The sequence below is a fragment of the Sabethes cyaneus genome, chromosome 1 (assembly GCF_943734655.1).
Source record: "Sabethes cyaneus chromosome 1, idSabCyanKW18_F2, whole genome shotgun sequence".
In the NCBI taxonomy this organism is placed as follows: domain Eukaryota; kingdom Metazoa; phylum Arthropoda; class Insecta; order Diptera; family Culicidae; genus Sabethes; species Sabethes cyaneus.
Genome location: NC_071353.1, coordinates 167,819,302 through 167,843,263, shown reverse-complemented (window position 1 = coordinate 167,843,263; position 23,962 = coordinate 167,819,302). Strand labels below are relative to the sequence as shown.

The 23,962-nt window shown below is 43.1% G+C and overlaps 1 protein-coding gene across 1 annotated transcript in view; it reads left to right on the top strand.

The window, feature by feature from the left end:
• Positions 1-7,614: 7,614 nt before the first annotated feature.
• The window catches only part of LOC128732772 (E3 ubiquitin-protein ligase ZNRF2-like), a 60,423-nt gene continuing 44,075 nt past the window's right edge, over positions 7,615-23,962 (top strand). Inside the window, exons 1-3 of the mRNA XM_053826139.1 lie at positions 7,615-8,245; positions 8,621-9,631; positions 9,893-10,036. Coding sequence (XP_053682114.1) covers positions 9,532-9,631; positions 9,893-10,036 — 244 coding nt within the window. The 5' untranslated portion in view covers positions 7,615-8,245; positions 8,621-9,531. The remainder of the gene's footprint in view (positions 8,246-8,620; positions 9,632-9,892; positions 10,037-23,962) is intronic.

The window sequence follows — 23,962 nt, the reverse complement described above, 5'->3', positions numbered from 1 at the left end:
TTATACTGCAGGTTGTTGTTTATCAGCTTTTTGACTGCATAACTGTTGTAAATTGGCATTCACAATTCTATTTAAATTCTTCTTGTTGGTAACTAGCTGCAAATAAGCATTGTCAGCACTATAAGAGGGCTAGCAGTAAAGTAGCCGCATATTTTGCCAAAATAGCATTTAAGTAGCATTTAAGGCAACTTAAATGCTTATTGGCTTGCTTTTAAATTGCATTGGAAATGCTTATTGGTTACCTGGGCTCTGATTTCATCTCTTTGTTCTGCCGGAACGACGTACATGGACACATAAGTAAGTACACTCAAAATAATCCGCACATAACTAATGGAAAATTTTCATATGAAAATTCTTATGATTATGATGTGCCACATATAAACATAATCCGCCCGGAAGTACACATGAAAATTATATGCATATGAATAGTATGTGCAAATTTTAAAGGTAAATTTTAAAAACACATGAATGGTAACTGTTTGGTACATAACGTTCATTTACTGGGCACATGGAAAAAATCTATGTGTGAAACACATAGAAACTATACGAAAAGTTTTCTCAGTGTAAGTAAGAGCGAGATCTGACGGAGAGTACTCGGTGTTCAAGGAAGTGGAGAGCGGTAGCCCATAGCCGTAAAAAGCGGAAGAGAGAAGACGCAAAGAGAATCTCTTGTGGTGGACGCTCATGATTGAAATGGTTCAGCGCGACGCGGATCGGTTATGCTGTATAAGCGTAAACGGACTGTACCGCGTCGAACGGTGACAATTATACGCTGACACAGCGCATAGCGTAAAACGTACGACACATAGCATAGGAAGAAATATTTCAGTACAATATAGTCGAGAACGACACGTTACGAGGACCACATCTAGTATTCTTACTCCAAACCGAACCGCCATATCCCAAGAATATTGCATGGCGATCCTCGCCAGTATGCAGTGAAAGCGAGTTTCGATACGGTTAAATTTTCTGATTCACGCGTTGGAGATGCCCAAGTTAAAAAAAAAAAAAGTGGTCGAGTTTTGTTCCGGAAGTTATAGTTTCAGAAATTGTGCAATGAAAAACGTCCTTGTTGGTTGCAAAGCGAAAAAGCACGCTTCGAACAGTGTTCTGGAAGAGACCACGTAATACGTGAATCGTAGAGTGAAAAAAAAAAAATTAAAATGGGATGGTTTAGTGCGGATGAAATCATCGCACCGGCCGCATCAAATAGCGTCATTGAACAGAACCATACCGCACAAACAATTGCACTGTGCGTGATAGCAGCGTTGGCTGTAGGATACATTGTAGTGCGGATAGTAGCAAAACTGCACCGCCAACAGACAGAAAGTGTCGCCCAAAGAGCTATTAGTATGGCAAATTTGCCAAACGTGTAAGAAACTACCAAATGTTGTGATTCAAAATAAAAACAATTAAAACAATAAACAATTGCTTTAAAAAACAAACGTATAAAAAAAAAAAAAAAAAAAAAAAAAAAAGTGTAGTGCTGTCCCAAGTAGCTTCCACGTTGCATTCGTACATCGACATACATTCTACGGATAAAAGTGCTGATTCAGTTGTACAACTGGAAATGATTTCAATCAACCAGACGATGACTGCGAGAGAAAATTTCGTTCGATGATTCCAGCTTCGGATGGATGGAAAATTTCACACTAGCGAGATATGGGAAATTTCGGCTGCTGCGGGGAAAAAATGTCAAATGTGATGACCATAGAACATCTCAAATATAACCAGAGAAATAATTGGGAAGTATCCATTAGTTAAAAAAGAAGAATATAAATTACTTTACAAAAAAAAAAAAAAAAAAAATTTTTGTTTTAGGCACTATCACTGGAGTGGAAGAATTTTTCAAAGCAGGAGATGCGTTAGGGAAATTACATGCTAATTTAAAAAAACATGCCAATTATAAACCAGGCACTAAGGTAAGGAAAATAAAGGAAATCCAAACCATATTAGAAGAGCTGAAAAGGGCCGTAAACAAATGTAAAGCAATAGAGACTAAAGCCCAATTTAAAAGAAGATATCTACAACTAAAGTCTGTTGCTAGGCAGTGCTATAAGCTGCTTGGCTCAGTACCTGCTAACCTAGACGACACCTTAGCCCCTGAAGGCACTAAAGGGGGTGAGGGTGAAAATTCGAAAATACAAGATAACGAAGAAGACTCAGAGGAATCAAACGACGACGAGGAAGTTCTTCAAGAAGAATTTTCAGACTTCGAAGAAGAAGAACGCTACGAAATGGCGACCAAACTAGACCTTAGCTTGGCCATGAAGGTAGTCGACAGATATAATGGCGAACCATCGAAACTGTCCATATTTATTGAAACCGTCGAATTGCTGGAGGAATACTCCAACGGAGTTCCACCAGCAGACGTCCTGAAATTTTTAAAAACAAGACTAGTAGGCGCAGCCCACGGGGCAATCGATAATGCCCGAACAACCGCCGAGGCGTTTGATGCACTGAAAAGAAAATTTTCGGTGAAGATTACACCGAGAGCGGTGGAAAAGGAGATGGCATTGAAAAAACAACATTCTAAACAAATCGCAGAGTTCGGCGCGGACATAGAAAACCTGTCCGCTAAATTGGCAGCCGCACACGTTTCAATGGGAACTTTCCCAAGTGAGGCGGCAGCCCTAAATATTGTCGAACCTGTAGCGGTTCAGGCATTTGTCGAGGGATTGAAAGATCCCTCAACACAATTTTTCGTAAAAGCACGGAATCCGACATCGCTAAATAAAGCGATATCGGATGCGTTGGAGTGCCAAAGTACTCCAAAAACTGAAAATAGTTTAGAAAATATGATGGCACTATGGTGCACATCAGGAAGAACGCCCTATAGGGGCAACGATCGAAATAATTGGAGAAGCCGAGGAAGCTCTAGAGGTCGTGGTGGTTACCGAGAAAACACTAGGTACCGTGGTAGGGGTACACAACACAATAACAACTATGGTTATAACAATAACCACCAAACCAACCAAACCTACCGAGGAAATAACAGTCGCGGGAGGAACAACGGACATGTGGCACATATGGCCGAACCTCAGCAACGACAACAACAGCAACAACAAACACAACAACAGCAACAACAACAACCTGTAGAAGAGGCACATTTAATCGATCTTTTTCGTTAATTTTAGTGCGAAGAAGGCTCTCAGAGCAAAATTTAAATTATTTGGCAGAGTAATAGAACTCATAATTGACAGTGGAGCATCTTGTTGTATTCTGGACAAAAGATGTCTTCCCGAATTTATCAATATCAATAATTCACACACATTAGAAATCAGTGGTGTAAACGGAGTAACCCGTACTCTGGGATCCGTTGACACTTTTGTGGGGTACAAGTCTGTGGAATATCCCATTAAATTTAATATTATAGAGAGCTTGCCGGATGCAGTTAACGGCTTGATTGGCACAGATTTTTTGAGAGAATTTGGAGCCATTGTTGATTTTGTGGGTATGGAGATGAGATTGCAACAACCAAAAACTGAAACATGCTACATTATACCGGCTCGTACTGAGGTGGTAAGGTACGTTGATACCGGTGTGACGGGTACTTGTGTGGTACTACAACAAGAAATAGTGCCACATGTTTTCATAGCAAATTCAATATCAGTTCCAAAAGAAGGGAAATTACCCGTAAGAATTATTAATATAGCAAATAAGGAAATTTGCATTGAAACAAAAAATATTGAAACAAAGGATCTAAGGGATTACAATGTGGTAGGAAAAATTAAACTGCCAAAATACGATACTAATAGAGCAAGTAAACTTTTAAATGAGTTGAACTTGAAACATTTGACAAAACAAGATCAGGCAGAGATGCAGAGGCTATGCTTAAAATACGCTGATGTGTTTTGCTTGAAAGACGATAAATTAACAGTAACGGATAAGTACACATCCAGTATTAAAATAAAGGATGGCACAACTCCAATATTTTCTAAACAATATCGCCTTCCCCTGGCGCAAAAAAGGGAAATAAATGACCAGATTGATAGGATGATGTCAGATGGAGTCATTGAAAAGACTAGTTCCGAATGGAATAGCCCAATTTTACTAGTGCCAAAAAAGTCGGCGAATGACAAAAAGAAATGGAGGTTGGTTGTTGATTATCGGAAACTTAACAATGTTCTTGAGAACGATACATTTCCACTCCCAAATATAGAGGAGGTCATAGACTCATTGGCAGGAGCGAAGTACTTTTCGCATTTAGACTTGTCCCAAGGGTACTACCAATGCAATTTGAAGCAAGAGGATAGGCCACTAACAGCTTTCTCGACGTCGTCTGGACAATATCAGATGACAAGGCTTCCAATGGGACTAAAAATAAGCCCAGCATCATTTTCAAGACTAATGACCATAGCGATGGCAGGTCTTAATGGAGAGAAGTGTTTAGTATATTTGGATGATCTCATCATATTTGGTAGAAATCTAGAAGAGCATAACAAAAATCTCTCGAACGTTTTCCGAAGATTGCGAGAGGTAAATTTAAAACTAAACCCCGAAAAATGCAATTTTTTGCAAGAAAATTTAGTATACCTGGGACATTACATATCTGCTGAAGGCATCAGGCCTGATCCTGCTAAAATCGAAGCAGTGAAAAAATGGCCGATCCCTTCCACTGCGGATGAAGTCAAGCGATTCGTTGCTTTCGCAAATTACTATCGGAAGCACATAAAAGACTTTGCTAGGCTTTGCACACCGTTAAACAAGTTGACCAGAAAGGGTGTAAAGTTTGAATGGAGTAGCGAATGCCACAACTCATTCGAGAATTTAAAACAATGTTTTATAAATCCACCAGTACTGGATTTCCCGGATCTAACGGAGACCAACAAATTCAACTTACATACGGATGCGTCTGGATATGCGATTGGTGCTGTGCTATCTAATAGCAACGGCAAACCGGTTGCATATGCCAGCAAGACTCTGAATAAAGCCGAATCAAATTACAGTACGATAGAAAGGGAGTTATTGGCTATGGTGTGGGCTATCAAGCATTTTCGACCATACCTGTATGGAAGAAGATTTGAAGTCTACAGTGACCATAGACCATTAGTTTACCTTTTTACTTTAGCTGACCCCTCCAGCAGATTAACAAAATTCAGGTTAGCTTTAGAAGAATATGATTTTGAAGTAACTTTCAGGAAAGGAAGCGAGAATGTGATAGCGGACGCGTTGTCACGCATTTCGATTCAAGACCTGAAAACACTTCATGGAAAAACTGTTCTAGTCGTTACCAGAGCTTCGAAACTTAAAGGCGAAAAAGCGAATGACGATAGGACTGATCAACCTTCGTCTAAACAAGACAAATACGTTAAAATGGTAATGAAAGATAACATAAAAAGCATGCAAATCTCCACAGATGTAATTGAAATTCCCCTCAAAAGGACACAAATTGACCTACGGGCAATGTTGTCGAAGGTGGCGGAATATTCAAAATTTAATAATATAAAATATATAATCATCAAAAATAATAAGGAGACATATGACGTCATTAAAAAATATGAAGAACTACAGATATATGGTCGACCATCATCAGTAAAAACATTACCAATTTTAATAAAAATCGGAGAGCAAATAGAAGAAGTAACAGACGAAAGGTCAAAGCTTTTAATACTAAACGACTACCATATATTACCGACAGCGGGACATGCGGGTATTAGACGCACACTTGCAACTATAAGCAAAAGATATTTTTGGAAAAACATGAAATGCGATGTAGAGAATTTCATTAAAAAATGCAAGCAATGCCAGATATCAAAAGTTGGAAGATGCGGAAAAACTCCAATGATCATTACGACAACAGCAAGCACAGCATTTGAAAAAATCTACGTAGATTTGGTTGGTCCTTTGATACCTACCAATGGATACGAATATATACTAACAACGCAATGCGAGTTAACAAAATTTATAACCGCAACACCGATACCTAACAAGTCAACAGAGACAGTAGCTAAAGCATTCGTGGAGCATGTTATTTTAAAATATGGTGTTCCACAACGAATTGCGTCGGATAGAGGAACAGAGTTTATGTCGAGTTTGTTTACATCCATTGCCAAATTATTGAATATTCAAAAACTAAATTCTACAGCTTACCATCATGAAACTATAGGTTCTTTGGAGAACACACACAAATGTTTAGGAAACTTTTTACGCATCTATTGTAACGAAAAATTATTTTCTTGGGTACATTGGATACCATTTTACACATTCGCATATAACAATACCGTCCACACTAACACTGGATACACACCTTTTTATTTAGTATTCGGAAAAAATAGTAACATGCCTTCAAATTTAACAAATGATAATCCAGTGCCTATTTATGACATAGACAACTATAGCAAGCAATTGACGTTAAAGTTACAAGTATGCCATCAAGAAATAAGAGAAAACCTTCTTTCTAGCAAGATGAAAAGAACAATGAAAAATAACTTAAACATTGTACCAAAATGTTATAACAAAGATGACTTAGTCCTAATTAAAAATGAAATAGGTAAAAAATTGGACAATAAATTTATAGGTCCATACAGAGTAGTAGAGGACATAGACTCAAATATAAGGGTAGAGATCAATGGTAAAGAGGATATAATACATAAAAATAGAATAAAAAGTTATAAGGAATGAATATAATAATACATATAATTTGAAACAATAGGACGTGTGGTGGACGATTGTTTCATAATGAGTTCTTTCAAATTACATGGGAATAATACGCATTATATAAATCCTAGTTCATATTTCCTTGTTTAGTTTAAAAATTCTTAACTATAGATAACAATTTTTAAAAAAATGTAAATAGGGCGTGTGGTGGACGCTCATGATTGAAATGGTTCAGCGCGACGCGGATCGGTTATGCTGTATAAGCGTAAACGGACTGTACCGCGTCGAACGGTGACAATTATACGCTGACACAGCGCATAGCGTAAAACGTACGACACATAGCATAGGAAGAAATATTTCAGTACAATATAGTCGAGAACGACACGTTACGAGGACCACATCTAGTATTCTTACTCCAAACCGAACCGCCATATCCCAAGAATATTGCACTCTTATAAACCTTTGCACGGTGCCTAACCTCAACTCTGGTTTGACGTTTTTGTGAGTTTTGTTTTGATTCCCTTTGTAACCTAATTTTATTGCTAGTGGGTTAATTACTTGTAATTCGTGCCACTTATTTGCGGAAACCGGAAATACCCGACTTTTCCGTAGCAGGAAAATGATAACAGTTCTGTACAACATATATTTTTGTCCTTTTTGCAGTTTTTTGCTTCTGGATCTTGCGAATAAGTAATCAAAACAAACCCCACAACTCTGTCAAACCTGGGAGGAAAAAAACGCACTGACATCTGCGTGCAATGCTTTATTGTCACATAGGTCTATTTGAAAAATTACCCGAGAATTTTTCCGATTCGGGCGCTTCGAACCGGTTTTCGAATTCGATTATCATCCTCGAAGTGTCAAATTTGACGTTTTGACAAGGAAGAAAAGGAGAAAAACGTCGAAATGTGCGTGAGAAGAGAACAGTATACGGGCTACCGTCATCGTACAACTACATTTTCAATTGTAGAGCCGTCGTCGACGTCGTTGTGGGCCTCTCGCTGTGGGGCACCTTTGGTTGGGCACAGCAAATTTCGCAGTTCGCCAGTCAGTCAGCAGTGCAGTGCAGTGATCATCCACGGACTCGCCATCAGTCAGCTCGAGCTCAGTGTCAGTGGTCTGGTGAATGAGCGATATCTCGGTGCGGTATGGACGGAAGTGTGTAGTGGCGGCGACAGAGCCAGTAAATGCGAGCGACAAAAATTTTCTATACTAATGGACGACGAATCTGCCCGTGTTGAACCGACGTCATTGGAAATTGGAAAGGCACCACAGTGCCATTATTTAACTTGTAAAATTATTGTTGAACACGGTCGTGTTTAATCGCGGTGTGTGATTATTACCCAGCCCCAAGTTCAGTATTCAGTCAGTCCGACATCATGGTGAAATCTTGAAGAAAGAAAAGAAGAAAAAAATATAGGTACCTGTGAACCGATTACCTGGCAGAGCACGGCGGAGCTCTGCGATCGGTTGGGAACGGACTCGAAAAGGATGCTGTAGTCATCGGTAGCGGTGCGGAAAAACCATTGCCTTCGCTACGCACTCGATTTGTAGGGTTGATTTGAAAAATTCCATTTTGTGAACAAAGCCTGCCAGGATTGTTCCGTCCTCTGAGGGCACAGTGGGCTAAACGGATTCGATTTGAGTGAGTAACATCTCAGCTGATTCTAAAAAAAACGTGTTCGACATTTCAAAATTATCAATCAAATTTCTTTCATATAATGTGATTTTGAACTTTGATATTAATATGTAGCACGCAAGTGGCTTCGAACACATTATTGCTACGCAGTTTTGTTGTTTTTACTGTCTCGCTGTTTTGTTTTCAAACAGCTTGTATTGGTTAGGTTTAAAAATAACCAGGAAGACATGGATGGACGACTAGATTGATTTAGACAGCCAATACAGTATGTTCGAACCGTGTATTGAACTAAAATTATTTTCCAGTAGTGAAATTGATTTCCGTTCGCCCACTGTGCAATCTGACGGAGCAGTTTTTTTTCTCGTTCTCTGTTCTGTGTAGGAAAAATCTGCTTTGCTGCTGTTAATGTGTATGCGCTTGTAAGTGGACCCCCGTTGTGTCGTATATACGTGAAGAAGTTAGTGTCAGTGTACGAGCGAGCGAGCGAGTGAGCAAGAACAACAATAACAATCGCAATCAGTCAGTCAGCAGTCGGATTGCTCCCCGTTCGAACAAAACCCAAACATCAGCTGCAAGAGCGAGAAAAAGACGGACGGGCACTAAGCACTAAAGTAAAGACTGTGAAGAGCAGAAAGAAGTAAAAGTGTCCGCCCCAAAGTAGTGTTTGTACGGGATGTGTGTGCTACTTTGTGTGTCAAAAAGTAGGGCCCTTTTTCGATAAATTTCAACAATAAAGCGAATAATAGTGAACTAAAGGTCAAGATACCTTGGTAAATCTAGTGCTCGGGTTCCCCGGGGGAAGCTGAATGCACCCAGGTTTCGAAGATAGCGAGATAAAGCAAGTCTGGTCGTGACAAATGTGAGAAATCCGATTTTGAAAGTTGGGTTATGCAGGTTTCGTCGTCATTGGTTTTTTCGTCGCGAAATCTTATCGTGTTTTCTTGATTAGTGTCAAGTGTATGTGTGCCACTCGGGCTGAGGAGCGATTTGAGTCTCGCGAATTCGTGAAGTGGGATTTCTTGTTTAATCGGTGTCAGAACAAGCGAAAACCAGTCTCAATCTCAATAGCAAATTAGTGTGCGATCGGTAGAAGACAGAGTCAGAGACGACGAGCTGTTTTATTAGTTGGTCACTTAGCAGCGCACCTTTGTGTTGTATGCTTCCGGAACCGGAAGTTGCGGATAGCTGAGGATCAGCCAACCGAGAGCGAAGGGGGGAAACATTGGCGAACCGGAAGTAGAGCCGAAACAGTGGCTCCAAACACGCAACATTCGGTAGATTCATGAGAAGAGATGGGAATAAAGGCCAGCACAGCAAATGGTGGACAATCGAGTCCTAGAGCTAGAACGTTCTCCACCAGCAGCAGTTCGGACATGGTGTCCGGCGGTGCAGGTACTACAACCTCTTCTTCCATCACCACCACTACTACCACTAGCAATAATAGACAGCGAGCTCGAAGCTTATCTTTTATGCCTTGCTCCTCTTCGGCAAATAACCAAAGCCAGCAAAGTGCAATCATCAGTAATAACAATCATCATCAGCACCAAAATATGCCAAACCATCTCAACCACCAACAGCAACATCAACGCTACTACTACTATACTAATCCCGACGGCATACGCCTGTTGTCCCCTTCTCCCTCTGTTGTTCCAGGAGCGCCGTACGAAATATCCTCCGCCAGTCCGGAAACCGACAGTAGCTCCGCCGAGGAGAATGCCGCGGCGAGTGCCGCCTCACTAGCGCTAGGTAGGGTCTACGCGGCCACATCCTTGCCCACGCACATCTGGTCATTGAACGGTAAGTTCTCTAAAAACATTTTTTTAAGCGAGTATCCGTTTGACTCTTGGTACCTTGGCTATTGGGTCGGGTTCAGGTGTAGAATAAAAATATGAATCCAAACGACTGGGCCCTTTAACAAAACGGAAAAAAGGTATGTTCAGCAGCAAAACAGCTGGCCCGGAAGGAATAATAGACAAAGAGACAGCAGCTGCCGCTGTGGGAAATGCTCCGTGCACCATAGCACCATAGCCTGTCGTGTGTTTCTTTCGGTTGCTCCTTTCCGTTTTATTGCGCTGTAGCTTTGCCAGCAACAGCTGTTTTGTTTTCATTCCGGTACGATGGACGACCGAGAAATCGATCAACCAAATGGGGTATCCCCGAACAATGTAATCGAAGTGCGACTTACTGGAGCACAGCAGCAGAATTGTCTCGTGTCGGCGAGAGTCGGAAAAATCGGGTTTTGAAAGGTCGCTCTCGGTAGGATTGTTGGGATTTGTCTATGCCCAATCAGAAAATTTTGCTAATCATAAAACTAAACTGATAAAAATTGGCGTTAAATCTCGAAGCAGACACGCCTAATCAGTTGCAGTTCTTTTCGTGCTTTGTTTCGCAATTAAACAACCTGCAAAAGGCAGTTGGTGCGAAATCAATTTCATAAGTTGTTACAATTTTTTTGCCCCACCTAGTTACTGTTCAGCACAATAAGAAGCAAAATTACTCTTACTCATACAACGTAACAAACCAGCCACGGATTTTACAAGCCATTTTTCAATGAATTTTTAGAGAATAGCATCAATCGAGCACATATTTGTCTAAGCATTGACTGATATAGAGAGTATAATTTAAATTTATCTAGTCACTATTGAAATAAGCATAAATATCACGCACTGTCAAGAATTAACGAATCAATCAATCACGTGTAACCTTCCCAGGGCCGGTACGATAATCTAATATTCTTGCGATTACGTTTACATTGCTTCAATGAAAACGTGGCCAAATCTTTTCAATCTAACCGATCAAGCACCTAGACCAAGTTGATATCCTAAAAGTATACTTACTTTACTTTAGTGGCAACGGTCCGTTACCGATCCTGGGCCAAACGAATTATGGTCCTTCAGTACCGTCGGTCCTGGGCTGCCGTTCTCCAATCCCCACGAACACCAGCTGAACGTGCATCGTCTTCGACAGCACACACCCACCGGGTGCGGGGTCTGCCTCGGAGTCTACGGCCTCTTCCTGGTTCTCTGCTGAAAATAGTTTTGGCTACTCTTTCATCGGGCATTCTGACCACGTGTCCAGCCCACCGCAGCCTGCCACATTGCACTACCTTCACTATATCAGCATATTTGTATACTTGGTACAGCTCGTGATTCATGCGTCTGCGCCACACTCCATTTTCCATTTTGCCACCAAGTATAGATCGTAGAATTTTACGCTCAAAAGCCCCAACCACTCGCCGATCAGCTTCCTTCAGCGTCCATGATGTGTCCGTAAAGGGCCACCGGGAGGATTAGTGTTCTGTAGAGCGCCAGTTTTGTGCAAATTTGCAAACTACGGGACTTCAGCTGGCTACGTAATCCGTAGAAAACCCGATTCGCAGCTGCAACTCGTCGTTTCACTTCGTGGCATCGTTGTCACATGTCACGACTGTACCAAGGTATATAAATTCCTCCACTACTTCATATAGTTCCCCATCTAACTCCACCTCGGCACCAACACCACTTGAGCTCCCACGTTCCCTACCAGCAACCATGTACTTCGTTTTGGCGGTATTAATGGTAAGTCCCAATCTCGCAGCTTCCCTTTTAAAGGGCCTGAAGGCCTCTTCCACTGCTATACGGTTGATTCCGATGATATCGACGTCATCCGCAAAACCAAGAAGCATGTGAGATTTCGTGATGATAGTTCCATTCCTTTCCACGTTTGCTCTTCGTAATGCACCTTCCAAGGCAATGTTGAACAGCAGGTTAGAGAGTGCATCCCCTTGCTTCAGTCCATCCAACGTCACGAAAGCAGCTGAGGTCTCACTCGCTATTCTAACGCATGATTTGGATCCGTCCAGCGTCGCACGAATCAGCGTAACTAGTTTCGTCGAAAAACCATGTTCTAGCATTATCTGCCACAGCTCATTTCGTTTAACTGAATCGTTCGTCGCTTTAAAGTCCACAAACAGATGGTGTGTCTGCAAGTTGTACTCCCGGAACTTGTCTAGCAACTGACGCAGGGTAAACATCTGATCCGTCGTAGAGCGACCTTCACGAAAGCCAGCTTGGTACTCGCCGACGAAGGACTCCGCTAACGGTCTCAGTCTGCAGAACAGGATACGGGAATGCACCTCGTAGGCAGAATTGAGGAATGTAATTTCTCGATAGTTTTTACACTCCAGTGTAAAACCGCCTCCGGCATTTGTTCTTCCTCCCAGATCTCCCCGCTCTTAGAAGTTCAGCCGGGATACCGTCCTTCCCAGCAGCCTTACCGTTTTCAACTCACTAATTGCCTTCTTAACCTCCTCCGGTGTTGGTGGCTCCACAGCTTGACCATCGCTTACAATTCCTATCCTATTCCTGCTGCTCTCCGCGTTTACCTCTCCATTCAACGGTGTCTGAAAGTGCTCCTTCCACCTGGCTGCTACCGCCGTTTTGTCGGTTAACAGGTTGCTAGCACTATCATTGCACATCACAGGCATGGCAAAATTCCTGCATCTCACCGTTTTATAGAAACTCCGTGTGTCGTTGTTGGCGTATCGCTCCTCTGCGCCGGCGAGCACGTGCTCCTCGTACTCGCGTTTCTTTAGACGATGGATTCTTTTTTCCGCGGCTCTAGTCTCTCTGTATCTCTCTCTCTCTGTTTTGACGCGTTGCCGCAGTGAGCATGCGACTCCTGGCCTGGTTCTTTTCATCTGTCACTCTCTGGCATTCGGCATCAAACCAGCTGTTACGCTGTCTTCCACGCGTCGTGCCTACCACCTCTCTCGCTGCTGTTTCGATGGCACAGTCCATTTATATCTTCTCCTTCTACATGCTGTTCTGCGATTCGTTGGTCAAGCTTCCTGGCGTACTCCACTGCTACGCCGCCTGCCGTTAGCCGCTGGATGTTGAAACGCAGCGTCCTCTCAGTGCGAGCTTTCGCCATGTTAGACAGCCTTGCTACATTTGAATGCCTCCATTTGAATGCCTCCAGGTGCGTTTCCGAATATTCAAACGTGGAAAGTAGGTGCTACAGATGGCCATCCCTCTGGCCGCGGCAAAATTTATGAGCCTCAGACCGTTATCATTGGTCGACAGATGCAGGTTACGTCTTCCAATAACTGAACGGAAGAATTCCTTCCTCCCGATCTGTGCATTGGCAGCTCCGATGATGATTTTCACGTCGTATTTTGGGCACTCTCCATAGGTCCACTCAAGCCTGTCGTAAAACTCGTCCTTACCATCATCGGATTTATCATTTGTCGGTGCGTATAAGTTGATTAGATTATAGTTGAAGAATTTGCCCTTAATCCTCAACACGCATATACGGTCATCTACGGGCCTCCACCGGATAACTCGTTGCTTTTGTTTTCCCAACACTACGAGACCGACTTCATGTTCTGCTTTTTTGCCGCCACTGTAGTAGATGTGGTACTTGAAAGAAGTGCCTGCAATAGGGTCCACTGAACGGTACTCCCTTTCTCCGGAATTTGGCCACCGAATTTCTTGAATCGTAGCGATCTCCACTCCGAGTTGATGCAGCTCTCGAGCAAGCAAGCCAGCCCGTGCCGGTTCATGGAGAGTTTGGCCATTCCAGGTATCAAGTTTCCAATCGTTATCCCTTAATCGTTTCCTTGTCCCTTGCCGTGTCCTAAACCGATTGTTCCGTCCTGAATTTCTTTCTTCGTTGTTCGTGGTAATTGAGTTTTCGGTATAGTACCTCACCGGGGTCGCGATACCTACATCCCGCTGATGGGTCTGCCATCTTAGGTATAGCTTGCGGGACACAGCATTTCATATTCAGTCGCCTGTTTCGAGACAGACACTGTGTGAGCCGCCCCTCATCTGGAGAACAGGCGCTCTAGTTGGCACCTCCTAGCTTGGCTGCTTCAGTAAGTACATGAAGCATTTCCGGGTAAGGCTATCGACCGTCATCATTTGACTTAGATCTGCGTGGAGGCGCCAGGTGGGAGCTATGAGAGAGTCAGAGCTATGTTTGACGCTCCTTCCAGGTAACTCTCTTCATTTCATTTCATTTCAAATTGTATAGTTTTGAGTCAAAACTGTCCTGAAACGGCGGTGAGCACGCTGGGTACTGCTGTGTGCACGATTTAGCTGTCGCAGACGGGATGTGCACCACGCAGGAGTGGTTGGCTGTTTTACAAACGGTAAATTCACACGCAACCACTGGATAATGATATGACAGCCATTCAGCTCATTGACGGCCGAGCGTTTCCTGCTCCATCCGTCTTCAAGGGCCGAAGCTTCTTGCTCCACAGAGGAAGGTAGAACTTTATCCTGTGGTGGCGCGTTGCAACTAGCGGGTTGTCTAATTGCCGAATGTTTATCCGGGAAGGGTGACTTTGTCGCGAGGTACATACCGTCAACGTCAATAGACTTAAGCGGGCACATACTACTACTATGCCGATCTGGGCGTTCGTATCCCTGATGACTATCTTGATGTCCCGAGGTGAATAGCTTTTTTCCAACTCCGCGAAGAACGCTTTCTTTTCGTTGTCGGGTCTACCTTCGTAAGGCAGCGCACGTTTGTGATGGTTCAGTTGAAGAAACGGCCTTTTATCCTCAACATACAATTTCCAATATCCTCAATATTCTGGCATCCCGGATCGCTGCTATAGCAGTGTGTTTTTGTGGCAATATTAAATTTGATTTTTTAGTGTTGTTTACGCAATATCAGCTTCGTTTTTACGGATAATCGACTACCTTCGCTTGCTCGTGAAGATAAAATAGTGTTTTCTGTGCAATACCGGCAAATTGTTGTGCTTCCGAGAAGAAGTTAGTGAAGCGTACTATTGTTTATTTCAATCAACCTGATACCGTACTGCCATCTCGACAATTTCTTCTGAGAAAAGCGACATCTGCATCTGATTGTGTGAAACTATTTTCTTGTCTGCAAAGATAATCATTCCAAGAGTGTACACCAATTTTTCAATCATGGAATGCAAAAAATGCACAAAGCAAGTAGTGGAATCGGAACGTATTTTTTGCCGCGGATTCTGCGGTTCTGCATTTCACTTGGTCTGTGCGAACGTCGATCTTCCCGTCCTGGATGTTCTAGGCGAATACGAGAGAAATGTATTCTGGATGTGCAATGCGTCCGCCGATTTTTTTTCTAGTAAAAAATTCGAAGGCTTCAGTGGTCGCGATGAGCTTAACCGTGAGTAGGTACCGGACGCCATGCAATCCATGCGGCAGATATATTGAGTTCTGCAATTGATGTGCTAGCAGCAAAGGACGACATTAAAGCTTTGGTTGGCGAATGTCTAACCATGGAAGCCGAAGCAAGACTAAAAGTGATAAATTTCGTCCCGAAAGGAAAGGACCTGGCGTTGTCAAAATTTGTCTCCTTTTAAGTTGGCCTGAATGATGATTATAAAAAAGCTGCCCTATTAAGCGAAACCTGGCCGTCAAAACATCTATGTTTGAGAATTCGAAGATTACCGCCTAAAAACGTGATGAAGGTTATTGGGTTGGAACGAAAGTTGAACGATGCATATCCAGCAGAAACTTAAGCCAGTGCCAAACTAATCCTCTGCTTTCTGATGCAATCTCGTCACAAGTACCGCAAGCTGCAAATTTGCCTCGCCATCTGAAACATCTCGGTCCTGGAGTTGGAAGTCAGAAATTATGCGAAGATCGATCATCGGGACGCATGATAGCCCCCAGTACTAGGGGAGCTCCCAAACTCCTCGATACAGTCCAACCTCTTCCACAAACGACCAGCAGCCGGCCTGATCCTGTGTTCGAAGCGGGGGAGGGCTTTCAGTCAACCTTCCCCACCATCTTTACTAACTGACGGAACATCATCAACACCATCTAATGGTATGGTCGAGTCATCACTGCCTGCGTTTGTCGGTCAGCCTGCAGCAGATAAGCCCACTGATCGTCTCCTATCGTTTTACTATCAGAACGTGAGGGGACTGCGCACTAAAATATTGCAGTTGCGACTGGTGCTTAGTAGTTACGATTACGATGTGCTTGTTTTACGGAAACATGGCTCCACGCGCATATAGATAAAGTCAGCGCATCGAACAGTATCTACTCACGGGGTGGTGGAGTCTTAATCGCGGTAAAAAAACACCTTACAAGTCACTGTGTCCCGTTAAATGGCTGTGATGGTCTTGAGCAAGTTGCAATCCGTGTTCGCTCTTATCATTGCTCGATATATATTGTAGCTCAACTCCTGAGCTAGATTTTGCGTACGCAAGGGCAATGCAGCACATTGTTGATTATTCTTCTGATGCTGACTTTGTCATATCATTAGGAGCTTTCAACCTTCCAAATTTGCGCTGGCGGTTTGACGATGAGACTAACGGTTTCATTCCCTGTAACCTGTCGACGGAACACGAACGGAGCCTCGTTGAGACGCTGTTAGCATCAGACCTGCAACAGATGAACAGCTTCGATAACAGCAACGGTAGAATTTTCGACATAGCTTTTGCCAATCTTCCTGAACAACTAGACGTGGTCTCGTCTCCGATACCTTTGCTGCCAGTTGACAATCATCACCCACCGTTTATTTTATTACTTGACAAGAGCATTGATGCAGCCAGCTTACATGAAGAACATGATGATTCATGGATTTTTGACTACAAATTACGTGATTTTAATTCTTTGAATGACGCGTTCTTCAATATCAACTGGCAATACGTACTGAATAGAGAGAACTTAGACGAATTGTAAAGCATATTTTACACCAAGCTCAACGCAGGCGAGCGGCGACCTAGTTCCAAGAAGATTAAGAACAGCTCGATCCACCTTCAACAAGCCATGGCAGACTTCAGAGCTACGCAATCTCCGCATTGCTCTGAGAAAAACTCGCAAGCGCTTTTTCCTTACAAAATCCAATGACGATCGCGAATCGCTCCGAAGAGCTGAAGCTACCTACCACGAACGGGTAAAACCAACCTACGACAGCTATATCTCGAGAATCCAATCTAGCGTTAAACAGAATCCAGCACGATTTCGGGACTTCGTTAGGAAACTCAAGTCGAATAACTGCATTCCGATATTCTGCAATATGAATCTCTATGGAACTGAAGCTCGCACCAACAGTGAAGCAGCTAATCTCTTCGCGGATTTCTTTGAAAGTGTATTTAGCAGAGTCGCACCGGTGCAGAATAGCATCTGCTTCAATCACATACCATCGCACGATTTCAATCTCCCCGTCACGCAACAGGTTCCTACTGCTCTCGAGTCCGCCGACGTAAGCAAAGGATCAGGCACTGACAACATCCCTCCGACGCTTATAAAAAACTGTGCTGATAGTCTTGCGTTACCGATTTCACTAATTTTCAATCGTTCACTGCGAGAGAGATTATTTCCGTCCGCCTGAAAGTCAGCTTACATCGTCCCGATTCATAAATCTGGAAATCGACAGTGCGTCACCAACTACCGGGTAGTTTCTATACTCAGTTGCCTCAGTAAAGTGTTAGAGAAGATGATACACAGTGTGTTGTTTACTGCAGTTTCGCCAATCATTTCCGACACCCAGCATGGATTCATGAAACTTAATGTGTTATGTGTCCACGTTGACTCGCGAAGTTGAGGCAAGAAAGCAGATCGACGCAGAGTACCTAGACTTTGCGAAAGCATATGACATTGATCCGCACAATAGAATCACTGCAAAGTTAGCGCATATTGGATTCCCGGTGTGGCTCGTGGAATGGCTGTCCTCTTACCTGACGGATCGATCAGCTGTGTTGTGTTGTGAGATGTGTTGGGGAATTCTATACAATCAGATACCTTCCAAATTCCTTCTGGTGTGCCGCAAGGTAGTGTGCTTGGTTCGCTGATCTTCAATTTGTTTGTGATTGATTTGTACCTGCTGATTTCCTCTCCTAAATTATCCTTTGCTGACGATCTGAAGATCTTTCGCGTCGTATCATCCTACAACGATTACGAGGTTCTGCAGATGGATTTGGAAGCTGCGCTAATCTGGTGCGGTAACAACGGAATGCGCATCAATAGCAAAAAAAAAGCAAAACAATATCTTTCACTCGCGGTAACAATCCAGTGCACCACCGATATTCGTTAGGACCTGACATCCTCGATAGGGTGGAGTCGATCTGGGTGTGACTATCGACTCGAAAGTGAGATTCAGTGAACATATATTAACCATCACCGCGAAGGCGTTTTGTGCACTTGGGCTCATTCGTCGCCATGCCTTCAACTTTACCGATATATACGCACTCAAAACGCTGTATTGCTCGTGAGTACGAAGCGTTCTTGAGTACGCTTCTCCAATCTGGTGCCCGTATCAGCTGACTAGAGTTCTGAATTGAGAGACTGGCCATGGCAACTTTTTGGCGATTCGCATTGCGCAATCTTCCGTGGAACGATCCAGATAATCTCAACTATATTTAGACCGGTACCAGTTGATCAAGTTGGAACCTCTGTCAGGCGTAGTTATCTGCAGAGAATGTTTGTCTTCGACGTAATCAAAGCAACCACCGATTGTTCTGCATTACTGGAGCAGATTTCTTTTAACGCACCTCAGCGACATCCCCGGGGTATGTCAATGCTGGTCATTCCTCACCATCGCACGTGTTATGGCCACTATAACCCGTGGGATTGTTGCCTCCGCGTATTCAACGAAGTTGGAGATTACTTCAACATTGAGTCGACGAGAACAGTTTCCTCGAATAGAATAAGATCAAACTAAACTTAATTTAAGATACACTCAAGTACTTTTTTTACACGGTTTAGTTTTTTGAGTATTAAGAACGGGGTAACTTAGAGACCATTCATTTATTTCTCAATACATTTGGGAGTAGCTCGACATTCCTCACGTAGGTTGTAAATAGTTCCTTAGCTGCACCGTTTTCGAGTAATCGAAAAAAACAAACCGTGTAAAAAAAGACTTGAGTGTATTCAGTCTGTACGATGTTAATCGAAGGTGGTACAACAATAAATAATCATACACATCCCTACTAACACAGCTGTTACAAAGTAGTTGTGGCAACCGATATATAACTAATTTTGGTCATAAATAAATATGCAAGGTAGATTTAGGTAGGTTACTTTATTAGGGTCATGCTACCGAGTCTCGTGATGGGCCTGCCATCTTACGACCATCGAGACATCACATTTGTGCTAGCATTCACATGGGTGCCTCCTTTCCTGTCTGTATATGAGCTTAACCTTCCTAGTGCATTGGGGTCGTTTTCGACCCATCGGCATACTTACAAAGCTTGATACTCAGTAACGGTACGAGCTAGAGACTTGAAATTTTCTGACTTTTCCCAACTTTGGAAAATTAGCATTGTGGGGGAGTTTCAGCTTTCAGCGACATCTAGGAGAGCCACAGCAAAAAAAGTTACATATTATGCATTAAGGGTCGAAAACGACCCAAGTTTTGAAATTGCTCTCATTCATCCATTTTCAATCCGAATTTCGTTTTCCTTACCTCGTTTGAAAGATATGGCCAAAAACTAGCACCCAAGGTATGTTGGGGAATATTTGTTGACTGATGGCCACTTCTGCGTCGGTTCCGGAACACCCACTACCAGGTCCCGGGGAACATTTTTATATTTTGAGATAATTCATTTTGCGGCACATCAAATCACATTGGCTTGATAAAATAAGACTAGTGGAAGTACAATGGGGACATTTTGGACCCGAATGGCCACTTCCCCATCGGTTACGGAACATCCGGTACCTGGTTTTTGAGTCCATTTTTGAATTTTAGGTTGATTTCTATTGCGGCACGTCAAATTTCATCTCATTGATAACATAAGACTATTGAAAGTATAATAAACACATGTTGAAGGCAAATGGCCACATCAGCATCGGTCCTGGAACATCCGATACCCGGTTTTTGGGGACATTTTTGTATTTTAGGATAACTCATAATGCGACATATCAAATCACATCGGCTTGATAAAATAAGACTGATGGAAGTAAAACATTGTCATTTAGAAGCCAAATGGCCACTTTACCATCGGTACTGGGTCATCCGGTACCAGTTTCGGGGGACATTTTTGGCTTTTGAGATAATTCACCATGCGGCACCTCAAATCACATCGCGTTGATAAAATAACAACAATGGAAGTATAATGGGGCGTCAGTCGCATATAATCCGGTACCCGGTATTTGTAATGAACCGTAAAACGGGGTAACTCGGGGCAGATGAATTACCCTGTAATTCAAAAATGTCCCCAAAACCCGGATACCGGATAATCCGGAACCGATGGTGAAATGGTAATTTTGGCTCCAAAATTTTTCCATTGTACTTCCATTAGTGTTATTTCATCAAGCCAATGTGATTTGATGTGGCGCATGATGAATTATCCTATCCAAAAATGTTCTCATAAACCGTGCACCCGATGTTCCGGAACCGATGATGAAATGGCCATTTGTCTTCAAATGGTCCCCATAGCTCTTGTAGCTGTTTTATTTGATCAAGGCGTTGTGATTTGATGTGCCGCAAGATGAATTATTTCATAATCCAAAAATATCCCGCGGAACCAGGTACCGGATGTTGCGGAACCGATGGTAAAATGGCCATTTGGCTTCTAAATGACCTTATTTTATTTTCATCAGTCTTATTTAATCAAGCCGATGTGATTTGATGTGTCGCAAGATGGGTTATCCTAAAATACAAAAATGGCCCCAAAACCCGGGTATCGGATGTTCCGGGACCAATGCTGATGTAGCCATTTGCCTTCAAAATGTCTTTATTATACTTTCAATAGTCTTACGTTATCAAGCTGATGTAATTTCACGTGTCGCAAGATAAATCATCCTAAAATTTAAAATTGTCCTCAAAAACTGGGTACCGGATGTTCCAGAACCAATGAGGAAATGGCCGCTTGGGTCCAAAATGTTCCCATTGTACTTCCATTAATCTTATTTTATCAAGCCAATGTGATTTGATGTGCCGCAAAATGAATTATCTCAAAATATAAAAATGTTCCCCGGGACCTGGTAGTGCGTGTTCCGGAACCGACGCAGAAGTGGCCATCAGTCAACAAATATTCCCCAACATACCTTGGGTGCTAGTTTTTGGCCATAGCTTTCAAACGAGGTAAAGAAAACGAAATTCGGATTAAAAATGGATGAATGAGAGCAATTTCAAAACTTGGGTCGTTTTCGACCCTTAATGCATAATATGTAACTTTTTTCTAATGCATTAGGAAGGTTAATTCCCCCCGGTGTTAGTCATCCGATCTCCACTAAGGTTGTTCGTTTTCCGGTTGATACAACGAGAATGTAGGAATAAGAGTTGCTTGATGAAAGGCTGAGGACAATTGTGGGGCTGTAGGTACGCATTATCCAGCCATTAACCAATCTTCTGGATCAATCGTTTTGCAATTTGTACAGTACTTCTCCATGCAATAATTAGGTATGTGGAAAAACATTTTTTTTGCCAGGTATTGTAGGAAGCGAAAAATTGAAAAATATAAAAGCCTTTGTCCTTCCACATGCCAATTGCGTAGTGACACACGTCTGCTGGCCGTTATCGCGTGCTTCATTTGCTCCAGTGCAAATCAACCATTTGTCTAGACAACAAGAATACAAAGCAGCTTCCCGATTGTTAGTTTGTCATTCGGTCGGTTAATCACGTCGTCCCGGCGCGGCGGGCAGGCAACAGCTGGCCACCAACAACCGACCGGTCGGTCCGTACCGCTGTGCACAAACCAATGCATGTTTACGCTACGACGGAGGAGGCAAAGTTGTTGTTGGTGCCGCGTAGGAGCAGGCTGCATGCATTACAGATTATACATTACAATCAATTTAGCACAACGGCTCATTCACTCTCGCTGTTATCATTACTATCATTATCAACGGTTCGCCTCTCCCCGGGGGCTTTCGCATCGATGTGCGTCGTTAGCTCTTCCATTCGAGCGGGTGGCGGCGAAGTCTTATCGTTCAGTAAGATCCTGTACAACAACAAACACTTGCGATTGACCTCTTTTTGGGCGATCGTCAACAGCATGCCCTAGAAATTGAAGTCGTTCGATCCAAAAGGAAAGCAAACAAAATCAAACCCAAAGAAACACCTGAAACGTCACACCTAAGCACACGACCCGTGCGGGGTTTATAATTAAATTACACCAATTGTAAGCCCGTCTCAAGTGGCAAACAAAAATAAAGCTTCCTGCCGTCGGTCGTCGTCGTTGTCGTCGGCGTCGTAGTTATCGTCGCGTCCTCGTGGTTGCACTTTGTTTTATTTTTTTCGCGTTTATTCTCAACGGTTACTGCGATGGCTGCTTTCAGCGAGCGACCGACCGACCGACCGACCGTCCGACGGACGGTCCGCAGCCGTCGTCAGTTTGCTTGTTTGGCAAAAATGTGATAATAACAACATTATATTTAAGGAAACATACGTCACCACACAGCGACACAGCCAGCAGTCGAGTCGTCGTCGTCGGTCGCAGAGCCAAAACGAAAAGGAAAGAAAAAATGCTGCCTGCCTGCTGGTAGAAACACAACTGCGCTTGTTGGTTATACATTGTACCTATGTACATCATCACTGCAAGAAATTAAAGTTATGCAAAGAGGCTCCCATATACCATACCGGATACTGTTTGGAAGAGTTATCGATCCATAGAGAGTCAGCAGCACACTCACGCATAGGGCGGCATTCCAAGAATAGGCCTCCTAACTGGACCCATCAGGAGAACAACTGATTTTGGAGAATTACAAATAATTTAATGATTACTGACTGACTAAAAACTAACGAATTTTTTTGTAGAAATTTCAGGAGCTGAATAACTGCTGGTGCTACCTACGTACAGGGTAAATTTATATTTTCAACATCCACTTGATCCACCCCGAACCGGGTTCAACCGTCTTACGCCGGTCATACCAGGGAGGTCAAGTTGGGATCACGACGATTGTCGTCTATAAAAGAAGCTGTTCGCGCAGTTTTCTTTCTCGTCTGGTGCAGATAATTTCACATATTTTCAAATTACTGAATTATCATTATAAGTGCTTTAACTGCAAACGGGGAATAACCGTGTTATATGACGCATTATGTGAGCACAAAGAAACATAATTATTCTATGACGCGTAGCGATGACGTACCTTTTAATCGTCTTCATTACGGTTGTACACATTTGATAAGGTCGGTTTCATTTTCCGAACTGATAGGAATGTATATGTTTCTAATCAATAGCAATATTTGTTCTATTGCCTCGACTCAAGACCTTTAGAAAGAAAAAAAAACAAAGGTAAAGTAACAAAGCAAAGGATCTATCTTCCGGCACCTAAAGTGCTGAATAAAGAAGAGTCTTTCTTATCTAGGCAACATTTGCACGGCTGCAGCCAGCAGCCCGAGCCAGAACCAGCCGGCTTGCAATCTATCTTTTTCGCTTTTCGGTTTGGTGTTTTCGTCTAGCACAATTGCTCTAGCAGCAAGCAGCAACAAAGCGGGGACAAGTGCCCTGCTCCGCTGACCGCTGCTACAGCAAGTGTCTTCATATTGTATGCAATTCGCTGGGCTGGGCTGGGCTGGACTGCGTCGGGTTGGGAACAGGACAGGGAAGCCTGCAATAACCGTCGCTGGCAGCCGCTGCTGTCGGTCGCCCCGGGGTGGTGCCAATCAGCAAAAAGAAACGCCTGTTCGTGAGAGACCGGCACGGCAAGGCAAACGGCAACAGCGGCCATCAGTGAGTGCACACACAGCACGGCACACGAAAACGAAAAGAAGAACGCACAAAGTATGTTTAAGTTTAAGTGTCTGATGTAGTCGCTTCTACTAGAGAGGTTTCCTTATTCGATTCGAGAACCT